Here is a 23,359-nt window from a genome sequence, read left to right as displayed (position 1 = left end):
AGACAGTCTAACCTTGCTGCATTAAGATATTCCTTTCCTGATTTCTTTTTCCTTTTTTTATGCAATGTTTTGGTTTTTTTTTTTTAATTTACTTAGATATTCTTAATTTTTGTGGCAGGATGTTCTGCAGCTACTCTGACACTATTTACTGGTAGAGTGGTTGTATATTTACTTAGTTGTCAACTTGTCACCTTTCTTCTCATTCCAGTCAAATTATTCGCTTCCCAGATGTTTTTTTCCCGTAAATCACAGAATTAGGATTGATGTAATGGTTTAGATGTTGTGGTGAAAATTGTTTGCTTAAGTCTGCTAATGTTGATTTTTTTTGGTGAATTTTTTTTTTCACCTTTGCCATAAAATGTTTTTACTCTAAAAATACCTGAAACCAGTCATACTCTGTCACCATTCCTGAGTCACAGGATATGAGATATACATAAATAGACTGACCAAAGAATTCAGATTTGGCTGGCCAAAGGAAAATTTGCTTCATGATGCAATAAGATAATACATAAACGAAAACTACTGTTGTGAGATGCAATTTTATTATATGTTACAATATTTATAGATAATAGTTTTCAAAATGTATCACACAGAATGTTAGTATTTCTTCAGATGGGTCTAAGCATATTGGGACACAACTCCTATGACTCTGAACCTCATCTCTGTAGAGACGTACACCTGAATTTCATTCATCTATAGTTGTAGGAGAGAGTGAGACACTTTCAGAGTGTAATTTATCTTGCTCATTTTTGGTGCTTCTTTTAGGAGGAGTCATGCTCCAAAATACAGAGTATGATCGTGCTTACAGCGTTCTTCAGCAGCCAGAGCTCAGTTGGTGATCAAGAGATACATGCACATCCAGGTTTTGACAGATGAATGATTCCTTGTGCAGAAAGTTGGAGAAACAAAGTGAGTATCTTGTTGCTCAAAGACTGAAAGAGAAGACTTCAGAATGGAGAATAATCTTGTCAGTGTTTTAACACACTTTGTAGCATCTATTGTAGGGTACAAAATAGATATGACAGATGTTTCTTTGAGAAGCATCTCATAGAAAATAGCATTCTGGAGTAAGTAAAATTAAGAATGTAGGTTAGAAACCAGTAAATTGAATAGATGGAGCCTGGTAGCTAAACTGGAACTAATATGAGATTTCAGCAAATGGTCAGTCTCCTGCACCTCTGTTATTTTGGTGTGTAGCTCTTGACTTCTAAGGGAATTATAATCTATTACAGTGCTTTGGAGCAATACACTTAGATGAATAGATTTGTTTTCACAAGATCTTAGCAGTGGGAATATTTACTAGAATGAAAGAGACCCAGCTTCAATTTGCTGTCTGTGCAGTTTAGAATCAGGGCTTGGAACTGACTCTTTAATGTCCTGAGCAGTCACAAGGAAATGGGGCAGTGCAGAAGGATTATTTCTGTCTCTCGGACTGCAACTGTGTAGTTTCATAGAAATAAATGCTAATTTCAAGAGTGCTTCAAACTTATCTTTTTCATGGTCTTATTAAGTGTCATGGTCATGAAACTAAAGAATCAGTTTCTCACATTTGTGACATGGGTGTGTACGTACATGTCTCCTGCCCTCACCATTCCATTACTTTTTACCCTGGGCAGAGGAGGGACAGTGAGGGATGGGTGAGCACTAGGACACTGAATTGCTGCATAAAATAGTAAAGTTTCTCTCCTAAATCTGTTTTTGACCCAAGCTTTTTTTATGGAGGTCTTATTAGTGAGTATGCTTTCAGAGCATCGTCAGGACACAACAGGACGGAAATCTGTCGGGGTGATTCACCTTAAAAGCATCAGAATTTGGAAAGAATAGCAAGTGTGTAATGGCATATGGAGTAAATACTATGTACACCCATTTTGAATCACAGGGAACCAAAGTATTTACTCTCCAGAGGACCTGTTCTCCAAATCTATTAACATGAATGCAATTTTCACTAAGTCAGAGGGAATAGCTTTTTCATTGCCTTCTTCACAGGTGCATTACTATTAGATTACTGATAGCTGTTTTAATCACAGTAGCTGGGTAACCTGGAGCTATCTTATGTTGAAATCACCTATTTTGCATTATTGTCTCCAAATACAACTTCATAAATCGATACCATAGATCAATACAATTTTTAAGAGAAAAGAATGTGGTAGTATATTACTGGAAGGAGTCCTTGACATTTTAGTCTTATGAAAATCAATGACAAAGTAATATGGATTTTACTGGGAAAAGAATCAAGACAAAGTGATAAATCATCACCTTTAAGTTGATTGCTGAAGATCAGATCTGGAGGATTGATACATGACATTACACAATAGTTAGTAATAAATGGTTCAAGTTTCTAGGAAGAGGAAAAATTCACTTTGGAGAGCCTAGCTGTGGTAGTAAGTACTTAACTTAGCAAATTCTTTTACGTTGGAAACAATTAGAGCAGATAATACACCGGAGACTGAGACTTCATGATCTTTAAGAGCTGGGCTGAGAACTGGCAACCCAAGAGCCCTGTGATATTTCATTTCACTATGCATAAGGTTTAGGCACTATACTTATAGGAGTTAAGATGCAGGTTTCAAAATACGAAAAAAAAGTAACATTTTTACACTCTTTTGTTGCCATCAGGGAGATTTTTAAGGGTGGTGTCAGATTATGGAAATTCATCAAGTTTTGTTGCTTGTTTTTTTTTTAAGTAGAGCTTTTATTTTTGCAATTAATTTCTGTTCTGTTGTACTGTTATTCATGGTGAAAAATTATCATTATTTAGTATCCAGAACAACCTAATATGCAAACTAGTCAGAATAAAAAGTGTCCTATAATGAGCACAGATACATATAGTCAGATGGTGACAGCGATACCTCTCTATATAATCCAGATTGTCTTTGATTTTATCTTTTAATCTTTGTTTCTTTTACTTTTCTGTACATATGGCACAGTTGCAACAAAGTTTCTGTCTTTAAAGAAGCCTCTTTGATTTTGATCTTCAGTCCATTCAGAAACGGATGATGCTTTAGTGATTTAAAGGCAAAGTTTTTAAAAGAAGATGATTTACTTTCTAAATATAAGATCTTTTGGTGTCTTCAGAGAAGCAAAAATCTTCAAGAGAACTTCTATTTTTCTTTTCCCTCTTTTCTGTTGTGGTCATTTTAGAGACACTAAATTATTCCTTTTCTCATTGGAGGACTTTCTAGTGAAAAACAGCCCTGGCTGAGGATAGTGTAACACTGGCATAACTGCATGCCATATTTTTCCACTTTGCACCAAGAGAGAAGTCATAAAATTTATAACCTTTACCAGGCACTGTGTAGAGTTCCAAATCCCAGACAAGGTTTTTCTGAATTTTGCACATGCCAGGAAGGTAATGGATAATGGATTGGTGGTTAACTGTCATGCCAGGGGAAAATACTGGCCTGCCACAAAAGTCCCAAAAGGAAAAAGCAAAGCTGTAGTGTAATGAGCTTATTTCCAAAAAGCAATGAGATCAAGTAAATGTGTCCAGCTGCCAAGCAACAGCTTGAGTGACATTTTCATAGTTCTGAGCCTTTTTCTTAATTCTGACTTCCCCAGTTGAATAATAATACACTAATGCTACTTCCTTCAGTCTGGCATACTGAGGTGTTCCTCCCAGTGATCACTCAGTAGGAGCCATAGGCAATGACTAGAGGAAGAGACTTCCCTCCACAGATTTACTCTGGGTTAGAAAAGAAACAGCAAAGCCTTATGCAAAAGGAAAAGTTAATTTTTCCCTCCTTGTATAGTTCTTTCATAGAGAGCTATGTTTCTCTTCATGTTCACTCTTTACATGACACAATCCATACTTCAGACTTTGTATTACAGGTGTGTTTACTATGCCACAAAACCAGTGCTGATCCTGCTGATAACATGGAACAAACTGACTCACTAGACTGCTGTTCTGTGCCTTGAATAACACAGGTTTATAGCTGATCCATTCCATGCCACTACATTAAAGAAAATTGAAATTATATAGCTTCCTAAACACTTAATATGGAAATCATTGTATATATAGATTTTTAAAATTCTAATTTTGTTCACTATGTTATGGTAGCATATAAAGAATGAAATTCATCTCAACTGAAGAGAGTCAGCATACAATACTAGTTTTTAAACAGGAGACGGATTTATAGGAAATTAAAAGCTGTGAAAACTGGGAGAAAGCTTTTCCTCAAATATCACCTTTTCCCAGGCTTATTTTTGTACATTTCTTATAATAAATTACTAAGATACTTTGTTTTAGAAACTCTTTGACTGAAAATTGCTTTTCATGCATTCAGTTCTACAAATGTTGCAAGCACAGAGGCAGACTATTAAAAAAAAAAACCAAACCAACCAACCAACCAAAAAAACCCAATCAACTATTAAAATAAGAGAGATCATTTAAAGGATTATTTAGCATTTCACCATCCAGAAAAAAAATCCATGGGTCGGACTCTGTCTAGAATTTAAGACACAAACTAGATTTCCAGTTCTATTAAATACTTCCAATACATTCCTGAGGATATTGCTTAGCTTCTATTGCACTTCAGCATGGCTCAGCAGATACCTTACAAGATTGTAGTGATGAAAAAGTTCAATAAAGATTTTGGAGGGCTCACCTCTAAAATTAATAGATACAGTAGATACAGTCTCTATAGAATTATACAGGTCTAATAGTGTGGTAAGGAGAGATCTTGCTTAATAAGCTGATTACTGAAAAAAACCAGTCATAATCACAGAGGTGGGGAATATAATATATTCTTTTTTGAGTTTATGGACCTCCCCAGACCATTTCTTTGCAGCAGAAACCCATGTCTATACAGAGGAAGAGAGACTTGCCTCTCGTTGCTTCAGCCTGCTACTCATTTCATCCACTGTCTTTGGCCATTTTCCAAGGTCACCGATAAAGACTGAGTGATCACCCCTGGCTCTTCCCATGACAGTGCCAAGGTGATTGGAGGGAATCTGAGTAGCTGGTAAGTGAAAGCACCTACTACAAATTTCCTCCCTACCCCCTAATGTTTTGGGTTGGATTGTTAGGGGGTTTTGTTTGGCTGGTTTGATTTTATTTTTGTTGTTGGCTGGTTGGGTGTTTTTGTGTTGCATTGGATTTTTTTGTTGTTGTTTTGTGAGGTTATTTGGTTTTGTTTGTTTGCTTTGTTGTTGTTGTGGTTTGTTCATTTGTTTTTTTTTTCCCCCAAAGTTATTCTTTGTTTTTCTGAGGGAGCTTTCTCCCTCAGTCCATCTCGTTCAGGTGAAATGGAATGAAGCTGGAGGTGGGGAGATTCAGGCTAGATGTGAGGAGGAGGTTCTTCACCATGAGAGTGGTGAAGCCCTGGAATGGGTTGTCCAGGGAGGTGGTTGAGGCCCTGTCCCTGGAGGTGTTTAAGACCAGGCTGGATGAGGCTCTGTCCAGCCTGATCTAGGTGGTTGAGGCCCCGTCCCTGGAGGTGTTTAAGACCAGGCTGGATGAGGCTCTGTCCAGCCTGATCTAGTGTGGGGTGTCCCTGCCCATGGCAGGGAGGTTGGAACTAGATGATCCTTGTGGTCCCTTCCAACCCTGACTCATACTATGAATTCAGACATGTCTATTTCATGAATTTCCCTTATTGAGGTGGCAGGCTTTACAGTCTGCTCACTGAAAACAAAGAATGAGGCCCCAGTCATTAATACTGTCAGAGGGGAGAGCACCTTGCAACCCAGGAATCTGAGATGAAGTTTTAAAGTAGTTTAAGTCTTGATTTGGTTGTGCAAACTAATCTGAGGGCTCTGTGGTGAGCAAATGCTGTTCTCAGAATTTGCCATGCCATTTTGAGAGTGAGATTGGTGATAGTTTGGTCTTTTGATATTTTTTTTAAATTTTGTTTGTTTGTTGGCTTTTAGATGTCTTTGACTGGCCAAACTTTCTAGACTGCATGGCTGATCTGGGCACACGATGAAAGTTTGGAGAAGTAGGGTTTGTTATCACTTTATGAGGTGTTTTATATTAACTACTGTTGCTGCAGGAATACAATAACCTGCATCTGGTTGCTAAGAACAGTAAGAAAATTTTAGAAAGAAAGGAATGGTTTTTAGATGTTGTGTGGGACTAAGACTTAATTAGTATATGGTTTTTTTGTAATAGTGATATGGGAAGAACATTGTACTCAAAATAGCTTATCAAGACCTTTTTGAGTTGTTTTAATTAGAGAGAAAAAAACTTCCAGAGGAAAGTAGTCTGACAGAGTAAAAAAGGGAAAAAGATAATTATTTTGGATTTTGTTTTGTTGAAGTATATACAATAGCTGGAAAAATATAGCAGTTTGTGTCTGTATATATTTACATATCTAGATCACAGAATCACAGAATGATAGGGGTTGGAAAGATCTTGAACGATCATCTAGTCAAACCCTCCTGCCAGAACAGGGCCACCTAGAGCAGGTCACTTGGGAACACTTCCAGATGAGTTTTGATTATCTCCAGAGGAGACTCCACAACGTCTCTGGGCAGCCTGTTTCAATGTTCTATTACCCTCACAGTGAAAAAATGTTTCCCTGTGTTCACATAAAATCTCCCATGCTCCAGCTTGCAGCCATTGTTCCTTGTCCTCTCATTGGACATCACTGAGAAGAGCCTGGCTCCATCCTCCTGGCCCTCACCCTTCACAGTTATTGAAAACAATGCAGAGAGCCTGGGAACTGAACTAAGCTTGACTGATGTAAGTGCTAATTACACTGCGTCCCTGTGTTTTGTAAAGCATTGCATAGCCTGCTCAATTAAAAAAAAATAAATAATTAAACCATTAGAAAAATTTAAGCCTGCTGCTGAGTACAGAATTCATTCATCTGAGCCCTAGTAAATTCTGTGCAAAATTGAGAACTGATACAATTCTGCAGGCCTTCCAAGCTGAACTTTTAGGACCAGGCTGGACTTCCAAATAGATATGTTGGTGTCCCACTTTAGCAGCCAAAAAAAAATTCCTGTTGCCCCTGGAGATAATGTGAGAGCCTCTGGACTTTTATGAAAATACAGAGATAAACAGGGTAGAAGAACTGACTGGCTATAAGGAAAAATAATATCCTTCAAACAAATATTCATAGAAGATTCAGAATCTTGGCCAGTAAGGTTCTTGACATTCCTGTTATTCTGTTTATCAAGTTTAAATCTGTATTGCAAGTCACTTACAAATGGATAACTTTTCCAGGCAGGGTTCTTTTAAAGGAAGTGACTTTTGATTTCAGACTTGCAAACCAGTCACCAAATAAGATCGCGGTAGCCGTAGCAGTTCTCTGAAGTGATAATATGATAGAAGAAAAACAAACCTTTTGATTAAAGGAACACAATGAAAACTGTCCTAGATAATTTCAAAGGATAAATACAAGCAAAGCTGGTAGAGCCTAAAAGCCTACATTTTCCAGTGGACTCTCTACAGGCTATATGAGATGCAAAGAAGCCATTAAAGGGCTGTCAAAATTCCATTTGCTAGGTATTAAAAGTCTGGGGCCTTTCACTGGTAGGTGAAGTATGCCTACAGTCTGGGAAGGATATAATAGGAGGCTAAGCAAAAATTGCTGCAGGGAGACCAAGAAACATGTTATACTGCTTTAGTCGTTGGTTTGTCTTATTTGAACTGCTTTAGTTTCCACAGACACTATAAATTCTTTTTGAAGGTTCAATAAAATTATGTAGCCCTATAAACATATGAGCAGCAAATCAGACTGCAGTCAGAAGTTTGGGCTTGTGACAGGAAGAGTATAATGAAAATGATTCCTTGAAAAAGAAGAGCTGACTGAATATTTTGGCAGAACCTTGGACACTTTCATTACTGGTATTAAGGAATGAAGGTCCTTTTGTAATTATACCTACCATTCTCCAGCAAAAGTGACAGACAATGAAACTTTCAAGGGAATGAGACTGGGGAAGAAAAAATAACAAGAAGAAATAGCAGCAGTAATGAACATTTGGATTGTGAATGAAATTCCTGGTGGATATTAAATGACAGTAGTGGAAGTAGGATTCTCATTACATCTGAATCTGTTTGCCTGGGAAAGGATGGCGAGATGCTATTCTGCACGTTCCTTCCAGAGCTATTTGGCTGCTGTCACCTTGCTGTCCTCAAGGAGTCTGGTGGTGTATTTCTCATAACTTAATCTGGGGGCCTATAAATTCTTTTTGTGAAAAATGTTAAAATTACTTTAGCTGTGCTCTCTGTGGGTTTATTGGTTTATTCTAAATTTTGGAAAGTGAAGTGGCTACTGTGCATGGAGGTTTTTTCAGGTGATGTCATGAAATAAAATATTGGAGCTGTTGTTATGTTACTGTTAGCAGTTAGAGTGAAGTGCAAAGTTGTATAATTAGCCATCAAGATGCTTTCTAGGTGTGTAGGTTAACAGATCTAAACTGCTTTAAGATAAAAATCCTTGCTATGTAAAATATTCTGCTTGCTTGTTGTATTGAAGAAGCAGCCCTTTCAGTTGTTCTTTGCTCTTTAGTAAAGAACATGGGCTCCATCACCCAGTACACTTAGATCAGCTTTTATGAAGTAAACAGTGCCAAAATATACTCTGAAAGGAAAACAGAAATTATTGGCATATCCTTTTGTAGAGCTACCAGTACTGAAGCCAGTAGCCATATTTGCTTTGGATCTCTTATGCCAAATTGTTGCTCTTCCTCTTCTCCTCACCCTCTGCAAAGCTGCAACTCAGCGCTAGAAAGACACTGTTTCAGAGATGGCAGGGACAAATCTATGATTCAATTCAAGTGACCCCCAACACATAGCTAATACAGAGACCTCAAACCCTGTGTAGAATAACAAAAAAGCAACTGTAGGATTTAAAACAATGTGATGCTTTTGCAGGCATAGTGATCTGAAAACTGCTTTTTTGTAAGGTTTTTGTGTATCGTGAATGTTCCAGATAGGACAGGGTGTTTTGAATAAGCCATCTCAAGTATAGTATAGTCAGGCTTACGACATCTGGGCTAAGTATCACTTGGAAAATGCATATACTTAAAATCAGTGAGCCTTCTACCTCTGATGCAGATAGAAACCCCATTTTTCACAGATGCTCTGCTTTGGTGAATTGTATCACATCCATGAGCATGGAGAAGCTGAAGAGATAGAGATTTGCTTTGCCTCATGAATTATTTCATTCTTTCCATTGCTAATAAAAATTATCCCAGCTCTCTTTCTGAAAAATCTGTACATCTCTACATGTTCTGCGTGTTGGCACTTTAGACTGTAATAGAGAGGTGCCTGATGTGGATAATAAGGTAGCCTGGTAGTAAGCTCATTGCTCTGCCTTGTGTCTACAGAAATAAACATTTGTTTCACTCTGAGAGCAGAACCTGCATGCTGACTGACTATTTTGATTTTTATTTTTTTTAAAGGCCATGTTTTTCCTCCTATCAGGATGCAAAACTGAAGAACTGTTTGAGGGAAATATGAATGCATATGAAAATATTTCAACAGATGTGTTGACAATAGAATCAAAATTGGAGCATGCTTCCATATCCCAGCAAACCTTCCACTTCACTTCTTTCTCCTCATTGCTTTCTGAAGTTGCTTGAATTCTAGACAGGACATTTTTGGGCAGAACTCATAACACAGGCTGAACTCCTTCAGTAGAAGAATATCTGACATGGTTTTTGTCATGGTAGTCATCTCAATAAAGTAGGACAGTGTGTTTTTTAATTTTTTTTAAATTGTAATAACTCAAATATGCGTGGTTTTTTTTTTTTTTTTTCCAATTGATTGCTTTGTCTCAGAGTAGATCTGATCTAGTGCCCCTGCATTGCACTGGTTAGGCCACACCTTGAGTACTGTGTCCAGTTCTGGGCCCCTCACTTTAGGAAAGATGTTGACTTGCTGGAATGTGTCCAGATAAGGGCAACAAAGTTGGTGAGGAGTTTGGAGCACAAGCCCCATGAGGAGAGGCTGAGGGAGCTTGGATTGCTTAGCCTGGAGAAGAGGAGGCTCAGGGAGACCTTCTTGCTCTCTACAACTACCTGAAGAGAGGTTGTAAACAGGCAGGGGCTGATCTCTTTTCCCAGGCATCCAGCACCAGAACAAGAGGACACAGTCTCAAGCTGTGCCAGGGGAGGTTTAGACTGGATGTTAGGAAGAAATTCTTCATAGAAAGAGTGATTGCCTATTGGAATGGGCTGCCCAGGGTAGTGGTGCAGTCACTGTCATTGGAGGTGTAGGGTGCTTGGTTGAGTGGTTTCGTTGGTTAGATGGTGTTGGATGATGGGTTGGACACAATGATCTTGAAGGTCTCTTCCAACCTGGTTTATTCTATTCCTATTCTATTCTATTCTCCCCAAATACCACTATCTAAGCAACTGAAATGTTTTTAAAAAAACAAATTATATTAAGCTGGTAGTCGAAGCATGTCTTGATGTGACTACAGAAAAATCTACATGACCCCTAAACACAAAATGATGAATTCTGTTTCCAGCTGGAAATGCCAGCCTTCGTACATGTGAGGTGAGGAAGGAAATGGCATTGACTATTTTTGTTCACCTTTTCCCTGAAGTCTTTCATATGCTGCATCCCTGGAGACCATTTTGCTCAGAGGAGAAAGTATTCCATGACTTCCCACAGGAGAAAAAAGAAAAAGTGCTGGAGTAGTAGATGTTCCTTTGGAGTAGATGTTCCTTCTTCCTTCCTTCTCTGCTCTCAGGCTGCCTCCTTGGGCAGTACATTCATTTTTTTTTCCCTTTTTTTTTTTTACTGCTTCCAGAATATTTATACTGCTGCTCAGTAAAAGTGATTGCTGCCCAAGATATTCATCTCCAAAGAATATTATTAATCAGTAGAATCTATGACCAAAGAAAGTTTGCTTTTCTTCTGTGTTCATGCCTTATTTCAAACATGTGAATCATCTGAGACAAAATTATTTACTTCTTGAGGCTATTTACGTTATTTATCACTAAGCCTTATTTGTGCGAGTATTTATTTTTCTTCACAGAAGAAAAGAGAATGGCACCAGGTACAAGCAGCTATGGTCTTTTCAGTAACTGTGGTAAAAGGCAAGGTTGTATATTATGACTTTATATGCAGAAATATACACTGATCTTTGGCTAAATACTTCTATAAATTCACATTTGGTTGTGTCATCATCGGTTTCACCTGGTTCATACATGTCAGCTAAAGCATTTGAAATCTTAGGGACAAATGGTGAGGAAGAAACATAAGAGCCAGCAGTTGTAGAGACTAGAAGTAATGGGATGACGATGTTTATTGAGAAGCAGTTTTTAGAGGGTGTAAACCTAATAATTTCCTTTATATTTAGGGACTCTCATTCTGTAAGATGTGGAACTCTTGCTTGCAAAGCCATGCTGATGAGTTTCCAACTCTAATACTTAAGAGTGAAGTAATGTAGACTGGTGTAGTTAGTGAGCAACACAGTGAGGTACTAGACTTCCCAGAGGAATCACTCTCATGCTGCAGCTCTCTGTGAAATGCATTTTTCTCTGAAATGTGCAGTTGCTACAAACAAGGTCTGAGGTGATTGAGAAGCTGTTCCCGGAGCTGACTGGGGTGTGTGTGTGATGGGTCTGTTGCTGTGGGAACTAATGAAGTTCTGAAGTCAGCAGTTAAGATTTCCTTCTGCTTTGATCCCCGAGGGAGGATGAGCAAGTCCTTTTCAAATGCAAATCTTCAATGTGTGGCTTACACAGAGGGAATAAAGACGGGAAGGCAAATAAATCTGTTTTAAGCTTCAGGCATTTTCAAATTGATTATGCTACTGGTGCTCTTTTTAACCTTTCTTTTTTCACTTCTGCAGAACATTACCTTGAGTAAGTCCTGCTACCCTAACATTGGTCCAACGTTTGGAAGCGATTTTTCTTTTTCTGTGTAGAAAGTTGGTGGTTTTGGTGGGAGTTCACATTCTTTTCTCCCCAAAGAAGGGGAAGTAAAAAGCTTCCTGCTCCCCTAGAATGACCATATGCAGTTTTCTGACCTTTTCCAGTAATACACATTGTGGTGGGGTTTTTTTGTTTGTTTTCACAAGCAACTAGGAGCACAGTATGTGATACAGAGGGAGGAATTCTGCCAGTGCCAACACAGAGCTCACTTCTGATTAAGCTCAGGGAGCTACACTTGTCCATGTTCCTTTCTCTGCTTGTGAGAGCCCCCACCTTATAATTTTATCATCACCTTATACAGGGTTACAGAGAATTAAGTTCAGAATTTTTTTTTTTCTTAATTTGCAGAAATGTCTCTTCTGCAAGTTGTCATCTGTGATAAGCTACTAATTACAAAGTGCATTCATCCAACATTTCTGAAATAGTTAATTCCGTGTAAAAGGCTGTAAAGCCTTGAGCACCATTCCTGCAAGGAGGTACAGCAACCTTGAATTCGGGAACCCAACTATGTTCGTTGTGTGTTTAATATAAAGTTGAAACTAAAAGCTGACTCTTGTTGCTTGCAAGAAAATCTTGTCTGCTTGATGGTTTAAAAGCCAACTTCTGCCTGAAAAGTTTACAATTTGCATGTTTTAGGAAAAGCTCTTAATGGCTAGATCAAGATTGCCACAGCTGAGAGGGATGCTGCTTCGAATGTTACTTCTGTGTTTCCCTAACCTGAGACTGGCTGTCTAGTAAATTCCAAGTAGTAAATCAGCCTTTAGTTCTCCCTGTTACTGCCGCCAGTGCCCACCACTTGTTCTTGACTCCAAATCCTGGGATAGAGCACTACCAGGTAAAAGTGGGAGAGAGCAGCATTGCAGGAGGTGTGATACTACTGAATGTCAAAGGAAAATGTCTTAGTGTAGATACAGTCTTACCTCTTTGAGTCACCCAAAATTTGTGGCTTGCATCTGTTAAGGGACCTCTCTGGCTCACAGGTAGGGTAGTTGTGATGGATCTGTTCATATTAATGCTCACTGAATCAAAATACACATTTTCCTTATTTGGCTATCCCAATCAAGTCTTGATTTTGGGGTAATGTTAGGATTTTACTGCTGTAGTTTCACTGATTTCCATGGTGTGACTTCTCAGAGGAACTGAAAAAGGAGCTGTACCCACTGTTTTCAAAGTTTCTTTTCATTCTAGTTAGTAAAGTAGGTCGTGACTTTCACTCACCATGTGTTTCCCATAAAAGCCCTGGCTGACTGGAGTGCTATATGATAGGTTGTCTGGAAACTGGAGACAAAGTGCATGCACTCTGCTAGAAAGACTTTCTGAAATATCTTGTATACAGTAGCTGAAGCTGCCACGTGCTATTTATGTTACAGCGTCTGCATGTGGTCACATTTATAATGTTCACACTGCAGCATTCACAAGAAAACCATGTGATGATGAAAGGGCTTCAGTGCATACAGTATGATGTAAAAACAAGTTTAAAATAAGTCTATGAAACATCTAAGGATTGGAAAAATCTGAAAGGCTCTACAGGACAATGCAACCTTGTATTTTCTGGACAGTTGCAGGGAAGGGAAAACTAAACAGATTTCAAACACACAGAAACTAATATGGAGAATTAAAAGAAAATTAATCTGTGTGTTGCATCAGTGTAGAATGTCATGGTCTTCAGCTAGTAGAAAGGAAGGTAAAGAGTGATTATCCCAAGCCAGCACTTTAGTAAGCCATTTTGTTGAACTTACTGTTTGTCACATGTGGCAATAGTAAACTTCCAGGATTTTAAAGATGGGAGGGCATGAGGGGGGTGGGGGGCAGCTGTTGCATGTTTTATTTTGGTAACAGTTATAAGCTTTCATCTAGAATCTGATCGCTTGCATGGTAAAATGAATTTTATAACAGGAAAAAATGATCTGAATATTAAATAATGTCCTATGGTACCTGTAAATAGAAGATTTCATACTGAATTAAGAAGAGTTGAAAAAGAATTGTACAGTTTGTCGAGAAAAGGTTAAAAGAAATTGTCAACACATCTCCCAGACTTTTGCTGTAGATAGTCTTGTAACCAGCTATTGTGGTTTCCCTTCATGGGGCCGGGAGGGTTGTGCTGCATGCAAACGGTACATCACTGGGACAGCAGAGCTGTGTTCAGTGGTTTTCCAGAAGGGACACAGTCAAATGGTTTGGTAATATCTTCAGGGAGGGAGAGAGAAACATTTGCAATATCTATTGTAGTGTAGAACTGCAGACCAGACAGATGAGCTGTTGAGTGTCTGATGTGTTCTCCCTCAGAAAAGGCTCATTGCCAACATACCTGACAGCACATACTTTATACCCAAGGCCTAATGGATCAGACAGGTGATTGTGCTTCAGGACTATGACTTCTGTCCTATAGTTTCCTATAAAGTTCAGTGGTAAACTTAGATGAATGACAAGCTTCAGGCACCTGGATTTTGGGCTAAATCCTGCAACCAATTTCTTCTGTAAAGAGGCATCTATACAGAGGCACCTAAGTAGCCAAGCATTCTGGTCTTGACCCACAGGAAATGATTTAGAAATCAACATTCTTTATATTTAAATAAATTAATAAATACACTAGCAAAGTTAATTTTGTGTACATGGGTCATCTTTTTTTTGCCTAATAAATTGCTCTGTAATTCGGGGGGAGGGGAAGGGAGTAATCCTGGAAATGGAATGAAGAATTTTTTAATAAATAAGATGAGCATAATATCTTCCTGGTTTTCTTCTAATATGACTTCTGCCATCTGATATAGATGTGAGATCTGAGGAAACTGTGCAATGTGTTAAGTGTGTTTTGGAATATGAAGTCTTTTCTGCATAGACAGAACCTTGGATGGTTGGATCAGAAAAAGGCAAATGTCTTTCTGAAAAATCTGTCCTCTCTGCATCTAAATGAAGCTGAGACTGTAAGGCTTTTATTGGGAAAATCTCATTAGTGTGTCTTTTGAGTGTGCATAAGCACATAATAAATCAAAATCTGAGCTCTGCAATGTGACCAACTCTATAGCAGGGTAGATCTGAAAGGCTATAATTTTGAAAGCTATGGAAGGATTTTGCAGTCCATTCTCCAGTTCTGCACCTTGAATTAATCAGCTGCAATTCATAATTATGTTTTGACTATGGGGCACTTGAGCAACTTAGATTGCAGTATAGGAGCTAGATTTATAGTGGAGATGAATTAATCCTTTTGAGATACATACCTAAAATCCTATTTGTAGTCTAAATAGAAAGAAAATATGTGGAAAGGTGAGAGGGATCTGGCTCTATATTTAATCTTTAGTAGCTCTAAATCAGAGGCATTCATATATGAATGGGAACAGTCTTCTTGGAAGTGAAAAAAAATTGACTGGGATATATTTGTTCCCCAGGTTTGTTCTGTGGAATGATTCAGACTTTTTCATTAACAGATCTACTCTGATGTAAATTAAATCCAGCTCTTATTTTCTGTAATAATCTTAACATAACTGTTAGAAAATATTCATGGGGTTTTTTGTATCCAGGTATATTTGAACTGAATTCATCATATTAACCAAACTGACTTACCAACAATTGTAAAACTAAAATTATTTAAGAGTATGTCATTTTATTTAAGTAAGTAAATCTGAATTTTGGTTAAATATCACAGAAAACTCAGAAGTAAATCTGAAGAAACTCCTCTGGTCATGGATGGGACAAAAAACCCACTCTGGAGATGTGAGGATTCTGCACTATGTCTAGGACATAGTTTCGTGCATCAGCATCAATTAATGAGGAGGAAAAAACCACCCAAATAAACAAAAACAAACAACCCCCCCATACAAACCCCAAACAAAACCAAGTATGCAGTATCCTGTATCTTTTCACTGAATACATAAGGTCAAATTCCAGCTAGGCAGGGGGAGAGTTCAGGCTTTAACAGAAAGTGATGTTATTGGCAACTGGGGAATGAATGTGCTTGTAGGTAGGCGTGTGTGCTGGTGGTCTTTTAACAGAATAAAATACATTCTGTTGTTTGGTAGGGCAAACTCATGCAGCTGAATTCTTAATGGATTTGACTTACAGTGATTTAGAAATCACCACTCTTATTATTAAAAAAAAAAAAAAAGAGAGAAAGAGGAAGAAGATAAACCCATGGGGGAAAAAAAAAAAGTGTGTTCTATTAGACCTGCAAATCAAGATTCCTTTCTCTTGATAAAAAAAGGAATAGCTACATAGAAATAGGAGGCTTGCAGTATATTGGTTCAGGAATATGAGGCCCTTCGAGCCTTAGTTAGGGGAAGGTTATAAATGAGCAATGATAGTCAAGTGCACCATCAAAAATGTACTGCACTTTCTTTGTTGTAGAAGGTAAAGGTAAAAAGGCTCATGTGCTATTGCACTGGATTCTAAGGTCAGAAAAGCTAGTTGCAAAGCCGTTTTGGCTGTTTGAAAAGGTGGGGACACCAGGCCCAGGAAGCATCGTTTTGTCTGTATCACAATGGGAAAGTTTTGATAGCCTTGTTTGAGTATTTAGGTTTTCTGGTTGGTTGCTTGGGTTTAGGTTTAGTTTTGTTATTGCTGTTTCCGGTTGTTTTTCTTTTTACCTCTGTTGCACAAGAGTTAAGTCTAAAGAATGGTTTGAAAAGTAAAACCCAATTAAAGGAAGAAAGGCTGCAAGGCAAAAGGAATGCAGGGTGCAATACTGTAGATTTTTTCTTTATTACTGTAGTTGTTATTCTGTAACTAGGAGAAGAATACCCATTTTTCTTTCTGATAGGTTTTATGTAGCTCTAGTTACTTTTTCAAAAACAGTTCCCGTGCCAACAGTATTACTTGTTTTGCTTGGAGCAGCTGGCAAACTGTGACTGTAATATGGTAAAACAAAGCACACAGAGAACCTACTAATGCTTTTCTAGAAGTTATTGCTGCTTGTGCTGCAAGTGTCACTGAAGAACTGAGTTGAACTTGGAAGCTCTTTCATTGGTGTTAGGCTCAGCACAAGTTTTCTCCCAAAGATGAAAGGGCTTGTCTTGTTTTTCTTCTTTAAAGAGTGAGTTAGCCTCTTGCCTTTGCCTTCAAGTGAAAGCAAGATATTTAGGTCTTACCTTGCTAAGCCAGTCCAAATTCTTTCTTCTAATGGCATTTTATTTTTAATTGGCAAATTCTTCTAAAACTGTCCTTTTGTGATGTGCTCGTCAAGATCTAATCAAATACTTAATTTGATATGTCTTGTGTCTTAAGGCAGTTATGCATCTCATCTATAGACATACTTGCATAAAGTTTGCTTTGTTAAGAGCGTTATACAATGTGTCTACTAAGCTGATATTGCAAGATCAATCATAACCTTTTAAGCAGTGATGTACAGATAATGCTTATGTCACTTCTAGCTCTTAGAACTCTGCTAATTGAAATGCCCTGTGATGTGGACACAAGCTGTAACAACTGTGGGAAGTGGAGGTGGTAGGGAAGGTGTCCAAGTTATTAATATTTCTCTCCTAAAGTAAAATTTGCTTTCTGTAACAACGTCCTTAGGATTTGTTCCTAACTCTGAATTTACTGAGTAAAAATGACTTGGTTGCGTAACATGATAATAGTTATTGGATTGGTATTAGTGTTTGTCTCCTGCTTTTATGATATCATATATATCTGTTACTATGCTTCATATGTGGCTATCAGCATTGGCAATATAATCCAATATACATTCACTGAAACTTTTTATTGTCAGATATGCAGTAAGAATTGTGAACACTACACAATTTTCTCCAGTTGAAATGCAGAAGGCTTCTGCTGTTTGAGAATATTTTATATTCTATGATCCATGGTTTTATGTAATCATAACCTTTGATTGTAACATTTCCTGCTTGACCTAATCTCCTTCTATGACCAGGTGACCCACCCAGCAGATGAGGGAAATGCTGTGGATGTTGTCTACCTGGACATCAGTAAAGCTTTTAACACCATCTCCCACAGTGTTCTCCTCAAGGAACTTGTGGTCCGTGGCATAGACAGAGCCCCCAGAGCCTAGTACTGGGGCCAGTTCTGTCTAATGCCTTTATTAATGATTTAGATGAGGGGATCCAGTGCGCCATCAACAAGCTTGCAGATGACACTAAGTTGAGTGGGAGTGTTGATCTACTTGGGGGTAGGATGGCACTACAGAGAGATCTGGACAGGTTAAGTCTGTGGCCTGAGGTTGATGGAATGAGATTTAACAAGATCAAGTTCCAGGTCCTGTACTTTGGTTGCAATAACCCCAAGCATCACTACAGTCTTGCGGAAGAGTGGCTGGAAAGCAGTGGCAAAGGGTCTAGAGGTGCTAATGGATTGCTGGCTGAATATCAGCCAGCAGTGTGCCCGGGTGGACAAGAAGACCAAGGGCATCCTGGCCTGTATCAAGAACGGTGTGTCCACCAGGAGTAGGGAAGTGATTTTGTCTCTGTACTCAGCCTTGGTGTAGCCATGGCAGGAGTACTGTGTTCAGTTCTGGGCACCAGAGTATAAGTAAAACACTGAGGTCCTGGACCATGTCCAGAGAAGAGCAGAGAGGCTGCTGAGGGATTTGGAGGGCATGTCATACAATGAGCAGCTGAGGGAGCTGGGGTTGTTTAGTCTGGAGAAGATTAGGCTAAGGGGAGATCTTATTTCTCTCTACAGCTACCTGAAAGGAGGTTGTAGTGAGGCTGGCATTGGTCTTTTCAACTAAGCAACAAAGATAGGATGAGAGGAAATGGGTTTAAGTTGTGCCAGGGGAGGTTTAGATTGGACATTAGGAAAAAACCTTCTTTACTGACAGAGTGATGAGGATTTGGAACAGGCTGCCCAGGGAGGTGGTAGACTTGTAATCCCTGGAGTTGTTCAAGAAGCATGCAGATGTGTTGCTTCAGGATATGGTTTAGTGACCATGGCAGTTGTGCCAGGGTTGGACTTGATGACTGCAGAGGTCTTTTCTGGCCTTAGTGGTTCTATGATCTTCTAAAACACCATTCAGAAATTTTAGATGTGTATAGATCCCCATGTAATTGTTGTCAAGGCTGTGTCTATATGCAGCTATTTGCATAATAGAAGTTGACCAAGACAGATAAAGAATCTTTAGACTCAGGACTGCACTTCCTCATGCAAGATGCTTTACTCTTGCAGAAAGAGATTGAGACCTCGGGAGGTAAGGAGACTGAGTTTTAAAATTTGTTTTCAAGGAGAAGGGATGGAATGAAGTGAGAATATAATGGGTTTTTATATCTTTCTTGACTGGATTCCTGTAGGAGTGTTCCCTAAGATGTGTTCTAATGAGGAAGAAGGAAAGGGGGAGATGAGTAAGTGTCTATATATGCACATAATTGAGTATTGGAAACTATTTCTAATCTATTTTTCCATGTTCCATTGCACAGAAACTAACACTGGTTGGTAACTTATTGAGGAGCCTGTAATAAGTCTTTGTTTACAGAGGTGACAGCCAGTAAATTTGTGTGAATTTACCCTAGCTAAGAACCACAATACCACAGCTGTCATACGTGATGTCACAGTGCAGTCAGTATTATGCATTGGTTTCTGTGGAAGTCATTAAGTGTCCTAATGTAACTGTCCTTCTCTCATTCAAATAATTTTCATAGCACAAGTGAATCATAAAAGACTGACCTCTTACATGATCAGCAGTGTAAATTTGATTGATTTACATGGTTGAGTCATTGATCTGATTTACAGTTACATGAAACTTGATGTCTAACAGTGAACAGGGAATAATTGAGCTGAAGGCAGTGGAACTGGTGTAAAAATAGGTATGGAAGACTAATAAAGTCCAGAAAATCCAAATCAATAGTGTGAAAAATGTGAGGCTGAACAAATTCTTCTGCAAAAGAATTTGGCTAAATTGTTCCTGAAAAATTTTTGTGTGGTACAGACAAAGAAATGGTAATTTTTGCCTTGGTCATGAGTTTATAGTGAGGTACTTTTAATTATATATATATATATAGAGAGAGAGAGAGCCTCTGTATGAAACTAGCTTTCTCTAATTTGTTGTACTATTGCGTAGAGAATGTTTAACCCTGACCAGAAGTGGCAAATTCAAAGATGAATTCACAGTGGATTTTCTTTTTTGCCTCCTCTGAGGATTTGGATTGAATATCAAATTTTTAATCAGTAACAAAACATTTCTTTGATTATTTAAAATTTGGAAAATAAAACATGACTGTCAAACTGATTTTAGTGAGGGGAAGCAATATTCTTAGTGTCTGAGATGTTTTAGGGTTCTTTTCCTTATGTATTTTCTTTTATTCTAAGTAAATTTTATTGAACATCAATACATTTTCAATCTGTAGTTTTGTAGGTGTGCTCTGTATTTCAGTAAAGGGATTGGAGGATATCATAGAATCACTAAGGCTGGAAAAGACCTCAAAGATCATCAAGTCCAACCTGTGTCACCCAACACCTCATGCCCACCAGACCATGGCACCAAGCGCCATGTCCAGTCCCCTCTCGAACACCCCCAGGGACAGCGATTCCACCACCTCCCTGGGGAGCACACTCCAATGGCCAACAACTCTCTCTGGGAGGAACTCTCTCCTCACCTCCAGCCCAAACTTCCCCTGGGGCAGCTTGAGACTGCACCTCTTGAGTCTCCTCTTGTTCTGGTGCTGGTTGCCTGGGAGAAGAGACCAACCCCCTCCTGGCTACAACCTCCCTTCATAGTTTCATAGTCGTCTCTTATGAACTATATATATATATATATATTATATATATAGTATATATAGAGAGAGTATATATATATATATATATTATATATATATATGTGTGAAAGACTCTTGTCTGGAATGTTCCCAAATTATATCACAAAGTACTTAAGCATAATGCTTCCATATGTTTTGTAGCCTTTTGCATCTTAAATAACCTGAGTGATGGTCAACCATAACCATGAAATCATTGCTTCATGACTCATTTCCTACAAGTGAAACTGTGATGAGGTGGTAATTTATTTAAAGAAAAATACTGTTAACCTTTCAATTCAGCCATGTACTCAGAGTGTATGAAAGTCATTCTTCTTACATATTCTTACATATCAGCTTAATAGAACATATTCTTAAATCAAACTTCATTTTTTCCCAGTAGTTTACATAAAAGCTCACCATAAGCTGCAGACCTTTGAAGACCATAGTCACTTTTAATTAGTGGCTTATTTGCATTACTATTTACTGCACTGTGTTTATTTATCTGAATGGCCATAAGACCTAATTTTAAAAGTAAAAATAAAATTAGTTCTGTTTGCCTTTAAAAGATGCAATTTCTTATGAGCCATTGCAATCTTTTGCTCCATTTCCAGGAAAACAACTTCAAAGAATGTCAAGTGTAGAATGCCATGCCATGTAACATTGCAGTAGCAATGCTTGTAGATTAGTCATTGACTTAGATCACTGTCACCAAAACTACCCAAAGGAAAAAACCAAAATCCAGTGTGTTTTTCATTCCTCTTTGATTTCTTTTTTTCCCCAAAGTGTTGTCTTCTGGACATTGTGCTTCATTCATCTCTCTAATATATTATGATAAATTAAGACTGAGATGATGACTGGTGCTATATCTGTAGCAAGTGTTGCTCTTGTCAAAGGAGAGACTTTTACCTGAGAATTGTGATAATACAGCATCATATAACATTTATTCTGGAAGAGGGTTTTGTTTTGTTGTGGTTTGGTTTGGATTTTTGGAAGTAGTGTTTTTGCTTCTTTTTTTGAGATGCCTTAGTTGTACTGATGCATCTAGAGGAGAAGTCATAATAACTGATGTGATGACTGATGTTATTCAAACTTAGCTAAAGCGATACTAAGCCACATATTAATGGTTTCCCTGTGTGCTTAGAACGTCACTTTTTCAATAGTTTTCCAAATGGATATTTCAGGGATATCAATGGTATTACATTTGTGCATAGGATTTTCATTTCAAGATACTTCAGCCTTTTTGGTTGCACTGAATCTTCCATCACACATTAGTCATCCTCATTAGTCATCCTCAGGCACTCTGGCAGTACCCCAAGTTGATGTTTAGTGTAATACATGATGTCATGGGTTGAGCTGAATCTGCTGATGTGTATTCAGTACCGTGATGCTGTCATGCCAGCTTCAAAGCGAAAGTGCCGGCTGGAGCAAAGTGGGGCTTCAGTGGAAGTGCAGATCGTAACATGAGAGGGTTCCGCTTCTAGTTTCTGGTTTGGGGGTATTAGTCTTTTCATCTGTGTTGGCTGCTGCATACTTGCATGGGGGGAGCTGTTTTTATTGCTGGCTTCTGCTGCTGCTTCTGCATTTCGCTAGGGTAATTCCATACCATATGGTCTCATTAAACTCTTTATCTTAACCCAGAGATTTTGAATTTTTTTTTACTTCTTTCTCTATTAGGACACTTATCTTGGCTATATATAAGGTCATATGCTAAAGCAAATAACATCCTAAGGAATCTGAAATTTTCTATTGTTTTAAAATGTTATGATGTTCTGTTGCTGTGTTGTGGATTTTTCAAAATGCTAATATTTTAATGACCAAAATACAGAAGGCTTAACTGGAAATTTATGATGTGTAGGCTACTTCTGACTTTTAAGGGGCAGCACTCATCTTTATGGAAAAATGAACTGTTCTCAATGTCCTTGGACTCTTCGTGTAAGAATTTGTAGCAAGAGAGAATCAAGCAAATTTTTTTAAATTAGGCCAACCATGACATACAGTTGGCACATCTTGAAGGAAATAAATATATGATTTCTGGATTAGTAATTTTCTAGAGAGAAAAGGTAGATTCCTCATAAAGGAATTTAGATGATGTTACACATATGCGTAGCTGAAGTCTGAAAGTGATATTCACTCAGTCCAAACCAGATTGCTGTTGGCTGTTTGAACAGCCCCTATCTTAGTATCCCATGCTGAACTTGTACTGAATTTTGCTTTTCTCTTTGGTACACAGGATTTATGCCAGCAACAATAGCCCAAAGATTTTGCTTCTGCTAGCTTGCTTGAGTTACACATTTATTTGCCAGATGAGCATCCCATTATTAGTTTCCCCTTCCTTACTTTTGTGTGTGGCCTATGTGCAAATGACACTGCTACTCCCTTTCTTCTACTGTGGAAAACTGAGCATAATGTAAGACTGGCATTCCTGATCTTAATTAGAACTTCACATGATTTTTCCCTATGGAGTTGCCATGGCAACACTGGTCTTTTAGAAAGATAGTTGCATTTACTAGTAGTTGCTATTTGTGCAGTCATTTGAGCTGTTGAAACAAGTGAAGTCACTAAATAAAACCCTATTTGCACAATCCACATGCTCAATAGAATGCTACTTCCTATATAACTAACATTTCTACGTTCTTGTAATTTTCCATTTGACTTACTCTGCTAAGTTTTTAAAAGCCAATTTCTTTAACTTCTTTTACATCTTTGTTTCTGCTAGCAATTCAAATGGCTGTATGAAGTTTCTGTTCTGTTTCTGCAACAGAAAGCATGATCCATTTCACCTTTTCTTCCATAATTGGATTTGTAAATGACTATAACTTTAAAAGACTTGCTTACAGTGCAGTAAAAACCAT

General features: G+C 38.2%; 1 protein-coding gene across 1 annotated transcript in view; it reads left to right on the top strand.

The window, feature by feature from the left end:
• The window catches only part of LOC137440723 (uncharacterized), a 69,221-nt gene that overhangs the window by 14,672 nt on the left and 31,190 nt on the right, over positions 1-23,359 (top strand). The window contains exon 2 of the mRNA XM_068137213.1: positions 766-909. Within this exon, the coding sequence (XP_067993314.1) occupies positions 877-909 (33 nt within the window). The 5' untranslated portion in view covers positions 766-876. The remainder of the gene's footprint in view (positions 1-765; positions 910-23,359) is intronic.

The sequence above is a fragment of the Melanerpes formicivorus genome, unplaced genomic scaffold (assembly GCF_026170545.1).
Source record: "Melanerpes formicivorus ecotype bairdi unplaced genomic scaffold, bMelFor1.0.p_v2 SCAF_4, whole genome shotgun sequence".
Lineage (NCBI taxonomy): Eukaryota > Metazoa > Chordata > Aves > Piciformes > Picidae > Melanerpes > Melanerpes formicivorus.
Note: the sequence above shows the minus strand (reverse complement) of the source record. Positions and strands in the feature narration are given on the sequence as shown.